Raw genomic sequence first — 17,390 nt, 5'->3', positions numbered from 1 at the left:
TAATTCTGGGGAAATGTGTTTAGCCAAGTTTTTGTTTGGATTTGGTCTGAATTGTTATTTAGCCACGGGGGGGGGGGGGGGGGGGGAATTACATGAGATGAACCTGCCGTTTGGCCTAGGTTTGACGTTTTCTCATTTAACAGATTAAGCCAGAAAACCAGAGAATCAATACTCAAACTTGTGACGTCATGAGGTATAAAAGTCTGGAGCTGCTCCATAGACAATGAATGAGAGACTGATTTTCTGGACCCACAGAACGTTTGTTTGAGTTTTTATACTCAAATGAGCTTTATTTTATAGTAGTTTTCTCGGTTATGGAGGGCGAAATGTACCTGTATACATTCTCCTGGGTGTCTCTCAGTGTCATCTATATACCATCATATACTCAGAACATTCTCCTGGGTGTCTCTCAGTGTCATCTATATACCATCATATACTCAGAACATTCTCCTGGGTGTCTCTCAGTGTCATCTATACCATCATATACTCAGAACATTCTCCTGGGTGTCTCTCAGTGTCATCTATACCATCATATACATCAGAACATTCTCCTGGGTGTCTCTCAGTGTCATCTATATACCATCATATACTCAGAACATTCTCCTGGGTGTCTCTCAGTGTCATCTATATACCATCATATACTCAGAACATTCTCCTGGGTGTCTCAGTGTCATCTATACCATCATATACTCAGAACATTCTCCTGGGTGTCTCTCAGTGTCATCTATAACATCATATACTCAGAACATTCTCCTGGGTGTCTCTCAGTGTCATCTATACCATCATATACTCAGAACATTCTCCTGGGTGTCTCTCAGTGTCATCTATAACATCATATACTCAGAACATTCTCCTGGGTGTCTCTCAGTGTCATCTATACCATCATATACTCAGAACATTCTCCTGGGTGTCTCTCAGTGTCATCTATACCATCATATACTCAGAACATTCTCCTGGGTGTCTCTCAGTGTCATCTATATACCATCATATACTCAGAACATTCTCCTGGGTGTCTCTCAGTGTCATCTATATACCATCATATACTCAGAACATTCTCCTGGGTGTCTCTCAGTGTCATCTATATACCATCATATACTCAGAACATTCTCCTGGGTGTCTCTCAGTGTCATCTATACCATCATATACTCAGAACATTCTCCTGGGTGTCTCTCAGTGTCTGGGTGTCTCTGCGCGCACACACATACACACACACACACACTCACAAACACACATCTTACCATTGTCTCCATATTCATATCGTACAGCCAGACCCAGCAGCCAATCAACAGAGCCCTGCTTCTCCTGAGCGCCGAAAGGACAGTTCAAGTCCTGCAGATACTGAGACATATTACAATTATTATCTTTAGTATAAATATTATGAATTTATATCTTCAATATAATAACTATTCATTTATATATTTAATATAATAGTTATAAATGTATATAGTTTGTATAATTAAAATCAATTAATTTATATATTTAATTATTATTATATTACATATACATTCTTTTTTATTATTAATCTTTAATATAATTATTATGGATTAATATATTTACTATACTTATTAATTCAGAACTTGTCATTTGTATTATATTTCTAATATATATTTTATAATAATTATTAATGTAAATATATTTAATTATGATCAATCATCAATTTATATATTTAATATAATAATTAGGGATGCACCGAATGGGAAATTCTTGGCCGAAACCGATACCGAAAATAGGAAACAGTTGGCCGAAAACCGAATGCCGAAAGGCCGAAAATGATTAATATAAATATATATATATATATATATATATATATATATATATATATATATATTTTTTTTTTTTTTAGCTACCCGATTATGGCAAAAGACATGATTATGGCTAAACTTAACTTAAATAATATTAATAATCACTATTATGGGCCCATAAAACATGTATTCAGCACTTTTGAATGCATACATTAATTCCAGACTGTTAAGACTAAAAGACTACAACGATTGATGACGACTTCCTGTCCTCGCATTTCCATTTCCGGTTTAACGATAATACATTTTCAACAACAGATTGCTGCTAATTAAACACTTCATTTAAACGGAGTAACGTTAACGTTATGTCGAGTTCATACGTGTAGTGTAGTATGAACTCGTCATAACGTTAACATTACTCAGTGTCCACTGTTGCTGCCACCGTTGCGTCGCAGATGGATGGTACACTGTTAGCTCCGTAGCTAATCCGCTCCTAGACTACTGATAGCAGTACCGTTAACGTCGGAGCTGATCAATACTCCGTTTTTTTCTAATTTAGTTTAGAACCGGGTTTCGGGGGGCATCCCTACTCCCAAGAGGAGTTAGTTATCACAGGCTGTAGAATGCAGGGAGAGCTGCCAAGCTGCTCACGTTACATGTTGCGCATGCTACCGGTAACGGTAATCCGGTATGTCTGTAGTCGCGTTTTGATGACGTCATCACAACAACACGTTATTTGACTTTCGGTCATATATTTTCGGTGCTAAAACCCTTTCGGCCGAAAGCCGAAAGAGCCTTTTTAACAATTTCCGTCCGATAATTTTCGGTAGCCGAATTTTCGGTGCATCCCTAATAATAATTATTCATTCATATAGTTAGTTAGTATAATTATACATGTATATATTTAATATGATTATTATTAACCTATATATTTAATATATTTATTATTAATGTATATCTGATATAGTAATTATTCATTCAAATCTTTAATATAATTATTATAAATGTATATCTTTAAAATAACAATTATGAATATATACATTCAATATAATTATTATTAATCTACATCTTTATTACAATTATTATACATTTAATGTTATTATTATTAATACATATATATTTAATATTAATATTATTAATGTAGTATCTTTATTACAATTATTATTTATTCATCTGTTGAATCACAATGAATGAGGCTCTCTTTCTATGAGGCCATAAAATGTTCTCTTCCACCCAAATTAGGTTTTAATGCTGGTTCAGACCTTCCAGCAATGCTAGAAATAGAATATAAACCTAATTTGGGTGTAAGGGCTCACACAAACATCATGTCCTCATAAAGTCTGAGCCCCATTCATTGTCTACGGAGCAGCTCCAGGTTTGACATCACAGTAACATCACTGATTGGAAGGTTCTCTCTCCGATTCCCAGCTTTAGGAGAGAGTGGTGCGTGTTCGCAAACACTGGCTGAACTGTCCCGAGACACAGGAAGAACATACTGGCTGAACTGTCCTGGGGCACAGGAAGAACATACTGACTGAACTGTCCTGGGGCACAGGAAGAACATACTGACTGAACTGTCCTGGGGCACAGGAAGAACATACTGACTGAACTGTCCCGAGACACAGGAAGAACATACTGACTGAACTGTCCTGAGACACAGGAAGAACATACTGACTGAACTGTCCTGGGGCACAGGAAGAACATACTGACTGAACTGTCCTGGGGCACAGGAAGAACATACTGACTGAACTGTCCTGGGGCACAGGGAGAACATACTGACTGAACTGTCCTGGGGGCACAGGAAGAACATACTGACTGAACTGTTCTGGGGCACAGGAAGAACATACCGACTGAACTGTCCCGAGACACAGGAAGAACATACTGACTGAACTGTCCCGAGAGTAGACACAGGAAAAACATACTGACTGAACTGTCCTGGAGCACAGGAAGAACATACTGACTGAACTGTCCTGGGGCACAGGAAGAACATACTGACTGAACTGTCCTGGGGCACAGGAAGAACATACTGACTGAACTGTCCCGAGACACAGGAAAAACATACTGACTGAACTGTCCTGGAGCACAGGAAGAACATACTGACTGAACTGTCCTGGGGCACAGGAAGAACATACTGACTGAACTGTCCTGGGGCACAGGAAGAACATACTGACTGAACTGTCCTGGGACACAGGAAGAACATACTGACTGAACTGTCCTGGGGCACAGGAAGAACATACTGACTGAACTGTCCTGGGGCACAGGAAGAACATGCTGACTGAACTGTCCCGGGGCACAGGAAGAACATACTGACTGAACTGTCCCGGGGCACAGGAAGAACATACTGACTGAACTGTCCTGGGACACAGGAAGAACATACTGACTGAACTGTCCTGGGGCACAGGAAGAACATACTGACTGAACTGTCCTGGGGCACAGGAAGAACATACTGACTGAACTGTCCTGGGACACAGGAAGAACATACTGACTGAACTGTCCTGGGGCACAGGAAGAACATACTGACTGAACTGTCCTGGGGCACAGGAAGAACATACTGACTGAACTGTCCTGGGGCACAGGAAGAACATACTGACTGAACTGTCCTGGGGCACAGGAAGAACATACTGACTGAACTGTCCTGAGACACAGGAACAACATGCGTGTCTTCTTAAAGCGGGCGTGGTCTTACCTGCTGGTAGGCTGCCGGCCAATCAGAGCTGGGCACGTTGCGGAGGTTTCCTCTCTCTTCTATCTTATAGTGTCGGATCTTCTGGTCCTCCAACCACACAATACAGTTCCTGAACTCTGCCTCATCTAGACACACAGGGAGGGAAATCAAACACACCGCGTCAAATCAGACAGATAGAGATACACAGATGAGAGAGAGAGAGAGAGAGAGAGAGAGAGAGAGAGAGAGAGAGAGAGAGAGAGAGAGAGAGAGAGAGAGAGAGAGCAGAGAAGAGAGGTTCACTCATATCATTTGATTACTCTGGGGAACTTGTTGCTGCTTTTAGCTGAGACACACGGACACACACACAGAGAGAGAAGCCCTTTTCACACAGAACTGCATTATACCACAATATGGATTCTACCCCCCCCCCCCCATTCTGCCGGCTTTGTGTTGTCCCCACTGAACCTAGTAAGACAGTGTATACGTGTTGTCCTCACTGAACCTAGTAAGACAGTATAAGTGTTGTCCTCACTGAACCTAGTAAGACAGTATAAGTGTTGTCCACACTGAACCTAGTAAGACAGTATTGTTGTCCTCACTGAACCTAGTAAGACAGTATACGTGTTGTCCTCACTGAACCTAGTAAGACAGTATAAGTGTTGTCCTCACTGAACCTAGTAAGACAGTATACGTGTTGTCCTCACTGAACCTAGTAAGACAGTATACGTGTTGTCCTCACTGAACCTAGTAAGACAGTATACGTGTTGTCCCCACTGAACCTAGTAAGACAGTATATACGTGTTGTCCTCACTGAACCTAGTAAGACAGTATATACGTGTTGTCCTCACTGAACCTAGTAAGACAGTATACGTGTTGTCCTCACTGAACCTAGTAAGACAGTATACGTGTTGTCCTCACTGAACCTAGTAAGACAGTATACGTGTTGTCCACACTGAACCTAGTAAGACAGTATAAGTGTTGTCCTCACTGAACCTAGTAAGACAGTGTAAGTGTTGTCCTCACTGAACCTAGTAAGACAGTATACGTGTTGTCCTCACTGAACCTAGTAAGACAGGATAAGTGTTGTCCTCACTGAACCTAGTAAGACAGTGTATACGTGTTGTCCACACTGAACCTAGTAAGACAGTATACGTGTTGTCCACACTGAACCTAGTAAGACAGTATACGTGTTGTCCACACTCCACACTGAACCTAGTAAGACAGTATATACGTGTTGTCCACACTGAACCTAGTAAGACAGTGTATACGTGTTGTCCTCACTGAACCTAGTAAGACAGTATACGTGTTGTCCACACTGAACCTAGTAAGACAGTATACGTGTTGTCCTCACTGAACCTAGTAAGACAGTATACGTGTTGTCCTCACTGAACCTAGTAAGACAGTATACGTGTTGTCCTCACTGAACCTAGTAAGACAGTGTATACGTGTTGTCCACACTGAACCTAGTAAGACAGTATACGTGTTGTCCACACTCCACACTGAACCTAGTAAGACAGTATATACGTGTTGTCCACACTGAACCTAGTAAGACAGTGTATACGTGTTGTCCTCACTGAACCTAGTAAGACAGTATACGTGTTGTCCACACTGAACCTAGTAAGACAGTATACGTGTTGTCCTCACTGAACCTAGTAAGACAGTATACGTGTTGTCCTCACTGAACCTAGTAAGACAGTATATACGTGTTGTCCTCACTGAACCTAGTAAGACAGTATACGTGTTGTCCTCACTGAACCTAGTAAGACAGTATAAACGTGTTGTCCTCACTGAACCTAGTAAGACATAGGGGTGGGAATCACCAGTTTCATCATGATACGATACGATATCGATTCTTTGGACAACGATACGATATTTGCCGATATCACAAAGTCTCTCACGATACAATACGATACGATTAGATTCAGGTGCCTGCGATCGATATGAGATGATATCATATGCCCATTTAACACAATCAGTTATGAGACTCGCCACAGGATTTTCAAAATAAGAGTATCGATATGAATCGATCTTATTACATCGCATCGATCCGATTCGATCGTTGATAATTACATCGATGTATCGATCTGGATCGATGTATCGTCCCACCCCTAGTAAGACAGTATACGTGTTGTCCCCACTGAACCTAGTAAGACAGTGTAAGTGTTGTCCTCACTGAACCTAGTAAGACAGTATACGTGTTGTCCTCACTGAACCTAGTAAGACAGTATACGTGTTGTCCTCACTGAACCTAGTAAGACAGTATAAGTGTTGTCCCCACTGAACCTAGTAAGACAGTATTGTTGTCCTCACTGAACCTAGTAAGACAGTATAAGTGTTGTCCTCACTGAACCTAGTAAGACAGTATACGTGTTGTCCTCACTGAACCTAGTAAGACAGTATACGTGTTGTCCACACTGAACCTAGTAAGACAGTATACGTGTTGTCCTCACTGAACCTAGTAAGACAGTGTATACGTGTTGTCCTCACTGAACCTAGTAAGACAGTATACGTGTTGTCCTCACTGAACCTAGTAAGACAGTATAAGTGTTGTCCTCACTGAACCTAGTAAGACAGTGTAAGTGTTGTCCTCACTGAACCTAGTAAGACAGTATACGTGTTGTCCTCACTGAACCTAGTAAGACAGTATACGTGTTGTCCTCACTGAACCTAGTAAGACAGTATAAGTGTTGTCCTCACTGAACCTAGTAAGACAGTATTGTTGTCCTCACTGAACCTAGTAAGACAGTATAAGTGTTGTCCTCACTGAACCTAGTAAGACAGTATACGTGTTGTCCTCACTGAACCTAGTAAGACAGTATACGTGTTGTCCACACTGAACCTAGTAAGACAGTATACGTGTTGTCCTCACTGAACCTAGTAAGACAGTGTATACGTGTTGTCCTCACTGAACCTAGTAAGACAGTATACGTGTTGTCCTCACTGAACCTAGTAAGACAGTATACGTGTTGTCCACACTGAACCTAGTAAGACAGTATAAGTGTTGTCCTCACTGAACCTAGTAAGACAGTATACGTGTTGTCCTCACTGAACCTAGTAAGACAGTATAAGTGTTGTCCTCACTGAACCTAGTAAGACAGTATAAGTGTTGTCCTCACTGAACCTAGTAAGACAGTATACGTGTTGTCCTCACTGAACCTAGTAAGACAGTATAAGTGTTGTCCTCACTGAACCTAGTAAGACAGTATACGTGTTGTCCTCACTGAACCTAGTAAGACAGTATACGTGTTGTCCTCACTGAACCTAGTAAGACAGTGTATACGTGTTGTCCTCACTGAACCTAGTAAGACAGTATACGTGTTGTCCACACTGAACCTAGTAAGACAGTATACGTGTTGTCCTCACTGAACCTAGTAAGACAGTATACGTGTTGTCCTCACTGAACCTAGTAAGACAGTATACGTGTTGTCCTCACTGAACCTAGTAAGACAGTATATACGTGTTGTCCTCACTGAACCTAGTAAGACAGTATACGTGTTGTCCTCACTGAACCTAGTAAGACAGTATATACGTGTTGTCCTCACTGAACCTAGTAAGACAGTATACGTGTTGTCCCCACTGAACCTAGTAAGACAGTGTAAGTGTTGTCCTCACTGAACCTAGTAAGACAGTATACGTGTTGTCCTCACTGAACCTAGTAAGACAGTATACGTGTTGTCCTCACTGAACCTAGTAAGACAGTATAAGTGTTGTCCTCACTGAACCTAGTAAGACAGTATTGTTGTCCTCACTGAACCTAGTAAGACAGTATAAGTGTTGTCCTCACTGAACCTAGTAAGACAGTATACGTGTTGTCCACACTGAACCTAGTAAGACAGTATACGTGTTGTCCTCACTGAACCTAGTAAGACAGTGTATACGTGTTGTCCTCACTGAACCTAGTAAGACAGTATACGTGTTGTCCTCACTGAACCTAGTAAGACAGTATACGTGTTGTCCACACTGAACCTAGTAAGACAGTATAAGTGTTGTCCTCACTGAACCTAGTAAGACAGTATAAGTGTTGTCCTCACTGAACCTAGTAAGACAGTATAAGTGTTGTCCTCACTGAACCTAGTAAGACAGTATACGTGTTGTCCTCACTGAACCTAGTAAGACAGTATACGTGTTGTCCTCACTGAACCTAGTAAGACAGTGTATACGTGTTGTCCTCACTGAACCTAGTAAGACAGTATAAGTGTTGTCCTCACTGAACCTAGTAAGACAGTATACGTGTTGTCCTCACTGAACCTAGTAAGACAGTATACGTGTTGTCCTCACTGAACCTAGTAAGACAGTATACGTGTTGTCCTCACTGAACCTAGTAAGACAGTATAAGTGTTGTCCTCACTGAACCTAGTAAGACAGTATAAGTGTTGTCCCCACTGAACCTAGTAAGACAGTATAAGTGTTGTCCACACTGAACCTAGTAAGACAGTATACGTGTTGTCCTCACTGAACCTAGTAAGACAGTATACGTGTTGTCCTCACTGAACCTAGTAAGACAGTATATACATGTTGTCCTCACTGAACCTAGTAAGACAGTGTATACGTGTTGTCCTCACTGAACCTAGTAAGACAGTATACGTGTTGTCCTCACTGAACCTAGTAAGACAGTATACGTGTTGTCCTCACTGAACCTAGTAAGACAGTATATACATGTTGTCCTCACTGAACCTAGTAAGACAGTGTATACGTGTTGTCCTCACTGAACCTAGTAAGACAGTATACGTGTTGTCCACACTGAACCTAGTAAGACAGTATACGTGTTGTCCTCACTGAACCTAGTAAGACAGTGTATACGTGTTGTCCACACTGAACCTAGTAAGACAGTATACGTGTTGTCCTCACTGAACCTAGTAAGACAGTATACGTGTTGTCCACACTGAACCTAATAAGACAGTATACGTGTTGTCCTCACTGAACCTAGTAAGACAGTATACGTGTTGTCCTCACTGAACCTAGTAAGACAGTATAAGTGTTGTCCTCACTGAACCTAGTAAGACAGTGTATACGTGTTGTCCTCACTGAACCTAGTAAGACAGTATACGTGTTGTCCACACTGAACCTAGTAAGACAGTATAAGTGTTGTCCTCACTGAACCTAGTAAGACAGTATACGTGTTGTCCACACTGAACCTAGTAAGACAGTATAAGTGTTGTCCCCACTGAACCTAGTAAGACAGTATACGTGTTGTCCTCACTGAACCTAGTAAGACAGTATAAGTGTTCCGAGTCGGATAGATGGATAGAATAGAGGCAGAATGTAAAACATGTAGCCTATTATTATTATGGTATCATGTGGTCAGCCTTTGTTCTTTCCACGCGACAACTGAGAGAGTTAGACCAATTTTTGCGTCTCGCGTTGCATATTATTTTAACCCGGCAAAAAGACGGCAAAATGCTGCATCAAATTTGCCCCCCCCCCCCCCCCCATTCCGTGTTCGTTCCTTTCACACAGAACAGAACGGCATGCCGGGATAATGGGGCACTAGTCCCGGCTTTAATGGGCAGTGTGAAAGAAAGGGGCTAAAGACAGACAGAGAGAGAGAGAGATAAGAGACAGAGAGAGGGAGAGAAGAGACAGATAGAGAGAAGACAGATAGAGAGAGAGAGAAGAGACAGAGAGATGGAGAGAAGAGACAGAGAGAGATAGACAGAGAGAGAAGAGACAGATACAGGGAGAATGGGGGGAAAAGGGAGAGAGAGAAGAGACAGATAGACAGAGAGAGAGAAGAGACAGATAGACAGAGAGAAGAGAGAGAGAAGAGACAGATAGACAGAGAGGGATAGAGATAAGATAGATTGATACATAGACAGAAAAGAGAGATGGATAAATACAGACAACAGATAGATACACAGATAAACGGACAGACAGATTCAGCAGGACTATAATAATAATAATAATAATAATAATAATAATAATATGTTCATTTGACTTCCAGCATGGAGGAGGATAAGAGTCTGAATGAAGAGCTACTGGAGCTACAAGCTAACAACACATCATCAGCTTTAGCTTAGGCTAGCTAGCTTATGTGGTGGTGTGTTGCGACTTCATGTCGCTGCTAGCTTTGCTCAGGGTGTCCCGCTGACATTTAATTCATAATATTGCACATCGTTATTATATATATTATCACTGTGCTAATGTTAATGAAGCGAGTAGCAGAGTTTAGCCGACGGTATCGGTATCGTTAGCCGGCAGAATCAAGCCACCGGCAGAATCCTAAGCACTTCCGGTCTACAGTCTTCAAAATAAAAGTCGTCGAGTCAAAGTGAGTTGGGCTATATTTTTAGAACTCCTGAAAAACATCACCAATGAACACGGTTCCCCCTCATGTCCCTGTGTTATTATTTGTGGTGGTGACGTAAGAGATTTATAACTGAACATCTATTCGTGGTGCGTCTAGATTTCATAGTAAGCGCGACCAGAGACAAAGTAGTTGAGCCTGACGTCATTTAGGCGTCTCTAAAAGAGGTACAACGTGGCCGTTGGAGCCATATACAGGGTTCCCCACAGACATTGCAAAGTGAAATTCAAGGAATTTCCAAGTACTTTCCTAAGCACTAGTTTTCATTTTAAAAGGGCATCTAAAAGGATACAATTCACTTTTAAATGCTGTTTTTTATAGGGGGGGGGGAAATCGGAAAACCGATTTACGACAATTAGTTACACTTTAGTTACAATTTTATCATGGATGAACAGAACGTTCAATTGCGAATGGTTGATTTGAATTTCAAGGACCCTTTAAGCACCTTGTTTTCAAGGAATTCCAGCTTGACTTTATTTTTATTATTATTATTTTTTTAATCAAGCACGTTAAGCACTTCAAGGACCTTGTGCGAACCCCGACTACATGTCATTTGTTGGTTCCTTGTACCGTCTCTCTGTGTTTAACTCCCCCAGTGATCACCTGCTGTGACTTGTGGTCAGTTCTTGCTATAACGAATCAAATCCCCTTGAAAGTGCTGTCAGAAAACTCATATTTAATTACAATACACGATGACAAACACAGCAGCACCAATCACACGGTAAATGGCTGCGTTTATATATCTCTTTTATCCAAAGCGCTTTACAATTTGCATATCATCCTATCCTATGGAGTAACTGTGTGGAATATGGGCTAGAAGATAAAATGAAGGAAAGCAGAATAAAATTTTTTTTATAAAAGGAATGATATTTGTAAATTACCGGAAAGGGGAGGTGACTATTGTCAATCTTCTGGATTCTAAGCTGTTGTTTTCTTTTTTTTACTACATTATGGATACTGATATTATTTATTTATTTTATGTTGTTTTCAATTGTTAAGGATGAAGAATTATTGGCCATATGGATATTCTCCATTATATAATTTAAGTATTAATTAATGTTCCCCTTGGAAGTGGCGGATAGGGGTATAGGGCACGATACGCTTAGGCTTCTTCCTACTCCTTTTCAAACAGTGATATGTATATTCTTGTTCCAAATAAAGATTAATTCATTCATTCAATTTTGTTCCTCACATTTTACCCGCTCACTCACACATTCACACACCGACGGCGGAGGCGACCATGCAAGGTGCCAACCTGCTCATCGGGAGCAATTAGGGGTTAAGTGTCTTGCTCAAGGACACATCGACACGCTGCCCGGGAGGAGCGGGAATCGAACCGGGGACCTCCGGATTACCAGACTGCTCTACCTCGCGAGCCACTGTCGCCCCCCATGGATACCTCTGTTAATCACTACCATGGTGAGGGGCTTATTATAAACACACACCTGTCTCATTACATAGTGAGGGGCTTATTGTAAACACACACCTGTCTCATGACACAGTGAGGGGCTTATTGTAAACACACACCTGTCTCATTACACAGTGAGGGGCTTATTATAAACACACACCTGTCTCATTACATAGTGAGGGGCTTATTATAAACACACCTGTCTCATTACATAGTGAGGGGCTTATTATAAACACACACCTGTCTCATTACATAGTGAGGGGCTTATTGTAAACACACACCTGTCTCATTACACAGTGAGGGGCTTATTATAAACACACACCTGTCTCATTACATAGTGAGGGGCTTATTATAAACACACACCTGTCTCATTACATAGTGAGGGGCTTATTATAAACACACACCTGTCTCATTACATAGTGAGGGGCTTATTGTAAACACACACCTGTCTCATTACACAGTGAGGGGCTTATTATAAACACACACCTGTCTCATTACACAGTGAGGGGCTTATTATAAACACACCTGTCTCATTACATAGTGAGGGGCTTATTATAAACACACACCTGTCTCATTACATAGTGAGGGGCTTATTGTAAACACACCAGTCTCATTACATAGTGAGAGGCTTATTATAAACACACCTGTCTCATTACATAGTGAGGGGCTTATTATAAACACACCTGTCTCATTACATAGTGAGGGGCTTATTATAAACACACACCTGTCTCATTACACAGTGAGGGGCTTATTATAAACACACACCTGTCTCATTACACAGTGAGGGGCTTATTATAAACACACACCTGTCTCATTACATAGTGAGGGGCTTATTGTAAACACACACCTGTCATTACACAGTGAGGGGCTTATTGTAAACACACACCTGTCTCATGACACAGTGAGGGGCTTATTGTAAACACACACCTGTCTCATTACACAGTGAGGGGCTTATTATAAACACACACCTGTCTCATTACATAGTGAGGGGCTTATTATAAACACACACCTGTCCTGTCTCATTACATAGTGAGGGGCTTATTGTAAACACACACCTGTCTCATTACACAGTGAGGGGCTTATTATAAACACACACCTGTCCTGTCTCATTACATAGTGAGGGGCTTATTGTAAACACACACCTGTCTCATTACACAGTGAGGGGCTTATTGTAAACACACACCTGTCTCATTACACAGTGAGGGGCTTATTATAAACACACACCTGTCTCATTACATAGTGAGGGGCTTATTATAAACACACACCTGTCTCATTACATAGTGAGGGGCTTATTGTAAACACACACCTGTCTCATTACACAGTGAGGGGCTTATTATAAACACACACCTGTCTCATTACATAGTGAGGGGCTTATTATAAACACACACCTGTCTCATTACATAGTGAGGGGCTTATTGTAAACACACACCTGTCTCATTACACAGTGAGGGGCTTATTATAAACACACACCCGTCTCATTACATAGTGAGGGGCTTATTGTAAACACACACCTGTCTCATTACACAGTGAGGGGCTTATTATAAACACACCTGTCTCATTACATAGTGAGGGGCTTATTATAAACACACCTGTCTCATGACACAGTGAGGGGCTTATTATAAACACACCTCTGTCTCATTACATAGTGAGGGGCTTATTGTAAACACACACCTGTCTCATTACATAGTGAGGGGCTTATTATAAACACACACCTGTCTCATTACATAGTGAGGGGCTTATTATAAACACACCTGTCTCATTACATAGTGAGGGGCTTATTGTAAACACACCTGTCTCATGACATAGTGAGGGGCTTATTATAAACACACCTGTCTCATTACAGTGAGGGGCTTATTATAAACACACCTGTCTCATTACATAGTGAGGGGCTTATTATAAACACACCTGTCTCATTACAGTGAGGGGCTTATTATAAACACACCTGTCTCATTACATAGTGAGGGGCTTATTATAAACACACCTGTCTCATTACATAGTGAGGGGCTTATTGTAAACACACACCTGTCTCATTACATAGTGAGGGGCTTATTATAAACACACCTGTCTCATTACATAGTGAGGGGCTTATTGTAAACACACACCTGTCTCATGACATAGTGAGGGGCTTATTGTAAACACTATCAGTCCTACATAATAACAGTTCAAAGGCTCAGCTATCAGATCGAATTAAATTCAAATGTTGACATGTGGACAGCAACAATAATCCTGTATGTACCGTATATATATATATATATATATATATATATATATATATATATATATATATATATATATATATATATATATATATATATATATTATTTCTTACCATATATATATATATCCACATCTGTCTGTACATACATGCATATAATCCTTTTTACATATCTAGATAATATATCTATCTGTACATATCCCTTACTAGTTATGCTGCTGGCCAGTATGACTTACTACCATAGTGTCTTTATACCTGTATCACTGTACGTATTAATACTACAACTCCTAATACTAATACTACTACACATCTGATTAGCACTATTACTCAGTAGTACTAATTTATATATTCTATACCCAGTTTAATCACATGTACATTATATATTACTATTGAACTTTACTGTTACATTTGCACTCTGGTTGGATGCCAAACTTATTTTCGTTGTACTGTACTGTACATTATATATATAATGACAATACATTTGAATCTAATCTAGAACTAATAGGAAGCTAAAAGGGACAATAACACTACCTTATGCATACTGCACCTTATGTGAATATACTGTGAATACTGTATATTTCATTTCAGTTAGTTAGATAGTAAATTATAACACTACCTTATGCATACTGCACCTTATGTGATGCTGTGAATACTGTATATTTCAGTTAGTTAGATAGTAAATAATTTTGACTTATTTGTTTACACAGCTTGTGTTGTTTTTTCTACCTGTACCCCCCCCCCCCATCCCCCATGCTGCTATGATGCCTGAATTTCCCCCAAGGGGATCTATAAAGGAATATCTTATCTTATCTAATCTTTTATTTTGAAATCAAATTCGCCAAAGCGGAAGCGAATGTGCTGACGAGTGCGGGAGACTTCACAACCCGAGCCAACATGATGACGGCGTGGAGCAGGTTTAATAATAATGTTGATCACCAATATACTTATTATATTATTATTATTATTATTATTGTTGTTGTTATTGTTGCTCACCGCTGCAGTTGAAGGTGGAGGGGTTGTGGTAGTCCAGAGCCGTCAGCTTCCTCCTGAACATATTGATCTTCTATCTTCTTCTACCGGCAGCAGCTACCTAGCTAATGCTTGCAAGGAGGGCAGACACTGCGCATGCGCGGAGATGTCAGCGGTGTGTGTGTCTCTGTGGGGGGGGGGGGGGGGGGGGGGGGTATGAATTATGATGAATTGAAAATGGGGGACCCTGATGATGTAAACAAGACGAAAGTCTTTCTCTGGTCTGCATAACAATTGTGTGTATTGAGCTGTACTGTATTGTACCCATTCTGCAATCTGTTAATAAAGTGTTCAATCAATCAATCAATGTAGTCGAGACTTTACAGACATTTCAATTATGCACACATTTCTACAATATAACAATAATAAATATGAATAACTATCTACATAGTACTCTCAGTCCAGAGTGCACCACAGCAACTAGTATATAAAAAAAAATCAACATAGGCATAAAATCAGCACACAAATTGACTAAATAAAAAGTTGCATAAACTTCAGACATAAGAATAGGTATAAAAGACAATAAAAGTAGGGCAATGTAGACGTGCAGATGTAAGAATAGGCATACATATAAGTACAACATAGCATACTGAACATAACTGTGTCAATAAAGATTATTCAAATTGAACTGAACCAAATATTGGGCCAAATATGGGGACATTACGTTACGTTCTGTAACTAACCATAATCATAGCCATAAATAATAACCTTAACCCGCCTAACCATCACACTACAATAGCTCGTCAAACAAAATCAGGAAGTACATTTTTTCTCATTTTGTAAAATCACATGAGAAAACGTCACTAATGAAAAAGGCCACAAGGGGGCAGTAGTCACGCCACAGGAAACACCAAGCATAGAAAACACAGACGAGTTTTGATTGATTGATTGAAAATTTTATTAACAGATTGCAGAATGGGTACAATACAGTAGGGCTCAATACACACAATTGTTAAGGGGATGCAGACCAGAGAAAGACTTTCGTCTTGTTTACATCAGGGTAGATAGATAGATAGATAGATAGATAGATAGATAGATAGATAGATAGATAGATAGATAGATAGATAGATAGATAGATAGATAGATAGATAGATAGATAGATAGATAGATAGATAGATAGATAGATAGATAGATATATGGATGGTGAAATTGATGTTTTAGTAACATTGATGAGCATTCTAAAAGCAATTCTTAAAAAGATTCAATTTTAAAAACAATCTTAAATTGTATTTAACACTGTATTTTGTTTTGTTTTTTTGTTTTCTGTTTCTTTGCTTGCATGTAATTTTAGCCATCTTAATTGTTAGTTTCATTGTGTATTGTATGTTGAGTGCTGACTTTTAATAATTCTGTTTTGCAATAATTGTTTTTGTATGTTTTTTTGTGTGGACCCCAGGAAGACTAGCTGGTTGCCATGGTACCAGCTAATGGGGATCCGTAATAAAATCAAATCAAATAGATAGATAGATAGATAGATAGATAGATAGATAGATAGATAGATAGATAGATAGATAGATAGATAGATAGATAGATAGATAGATAGATAGATAGATAGATATAGATAGACAGACAGACAGACAGACAGACAGACAGACAGACAGACAGACAGACAGACAGACAGACAGACAGACAGACAGACAGACAGACAGACAGACAGACAGACAGACAGACAGACAGACAGACAGACAGACACACATGACAATCAATAAAACAAGATAGACATTTCACAGAACACAGCAAATAAATAACCATTAGAGATGTGATTAACAGCTAACTGTGGATCTAAACCACACCTAAAGGTAAAACATCTGAGAGTTGCTGGAACAAAATACCTTCTGAGGCATCACTAGTCGCTCACTGAGCTTCTAAGTCTGTTAAATAATAATAATAATAATAATAATAATAATAATAATAATAATAATAATAATAATAATAATAATAATAATGATGATGATGACGACGATGATGATGATGATGATGATGATGATGATAATAACAACAATAATAATGGTGATGATGATAATAAT

The 17,390-nt window shown here is 39.7% G+C and overlaps 1 protein-coding gene across 1 annotated transcript in view; it reads right to left on the bottom strand.

The window, feature by feature from the left end:
- Positions 1-15,450, bottom strand: part of rtraf (RNA transcription, translation and transport factor) — a 21,236-nt gene extending 5,786 nt beyond the window's left edge. Inside the window, exons 1-3 of the mRNA XM_084327394.1 lie at positions 15,328-15,450; positions 4,426-4,550; positions 1,239-1,338 (exon numbers count right to left, since the gene is read on the bottom strand). Of these exons, the coding sequence (XP_084183520.1) occupies positions 1,239-1,338; positions 4,426-4,550; positions 15,328-15,388 (286 nt within the window). The 5' untranslated portion in view covers positions 15,389-15,450. The remainder of the gene's footprint in view (positions 1-1,238; positions 1,339-4,425; positions 4,551-15,327) is intronic.
- Between the last annotated feature and the right edge of the window lie 1,940 nt (positions 15,451-17,390).

Source organism: Notolepis coatsorum (genome assembly GCF_963971535.1).
Source record: "Notolepis coatsorum genome assembly, chromosome: 1".
Lineage (NCBI taxonomy): Eukaryota > Metazoa > Chordata > Actinopteri > Aulopiformes > Paralepididae > Notolepis > Notolepis coatsorum.
This window is presented reverse-complemented; position numbering and strand designations above follow the sequence as displayed.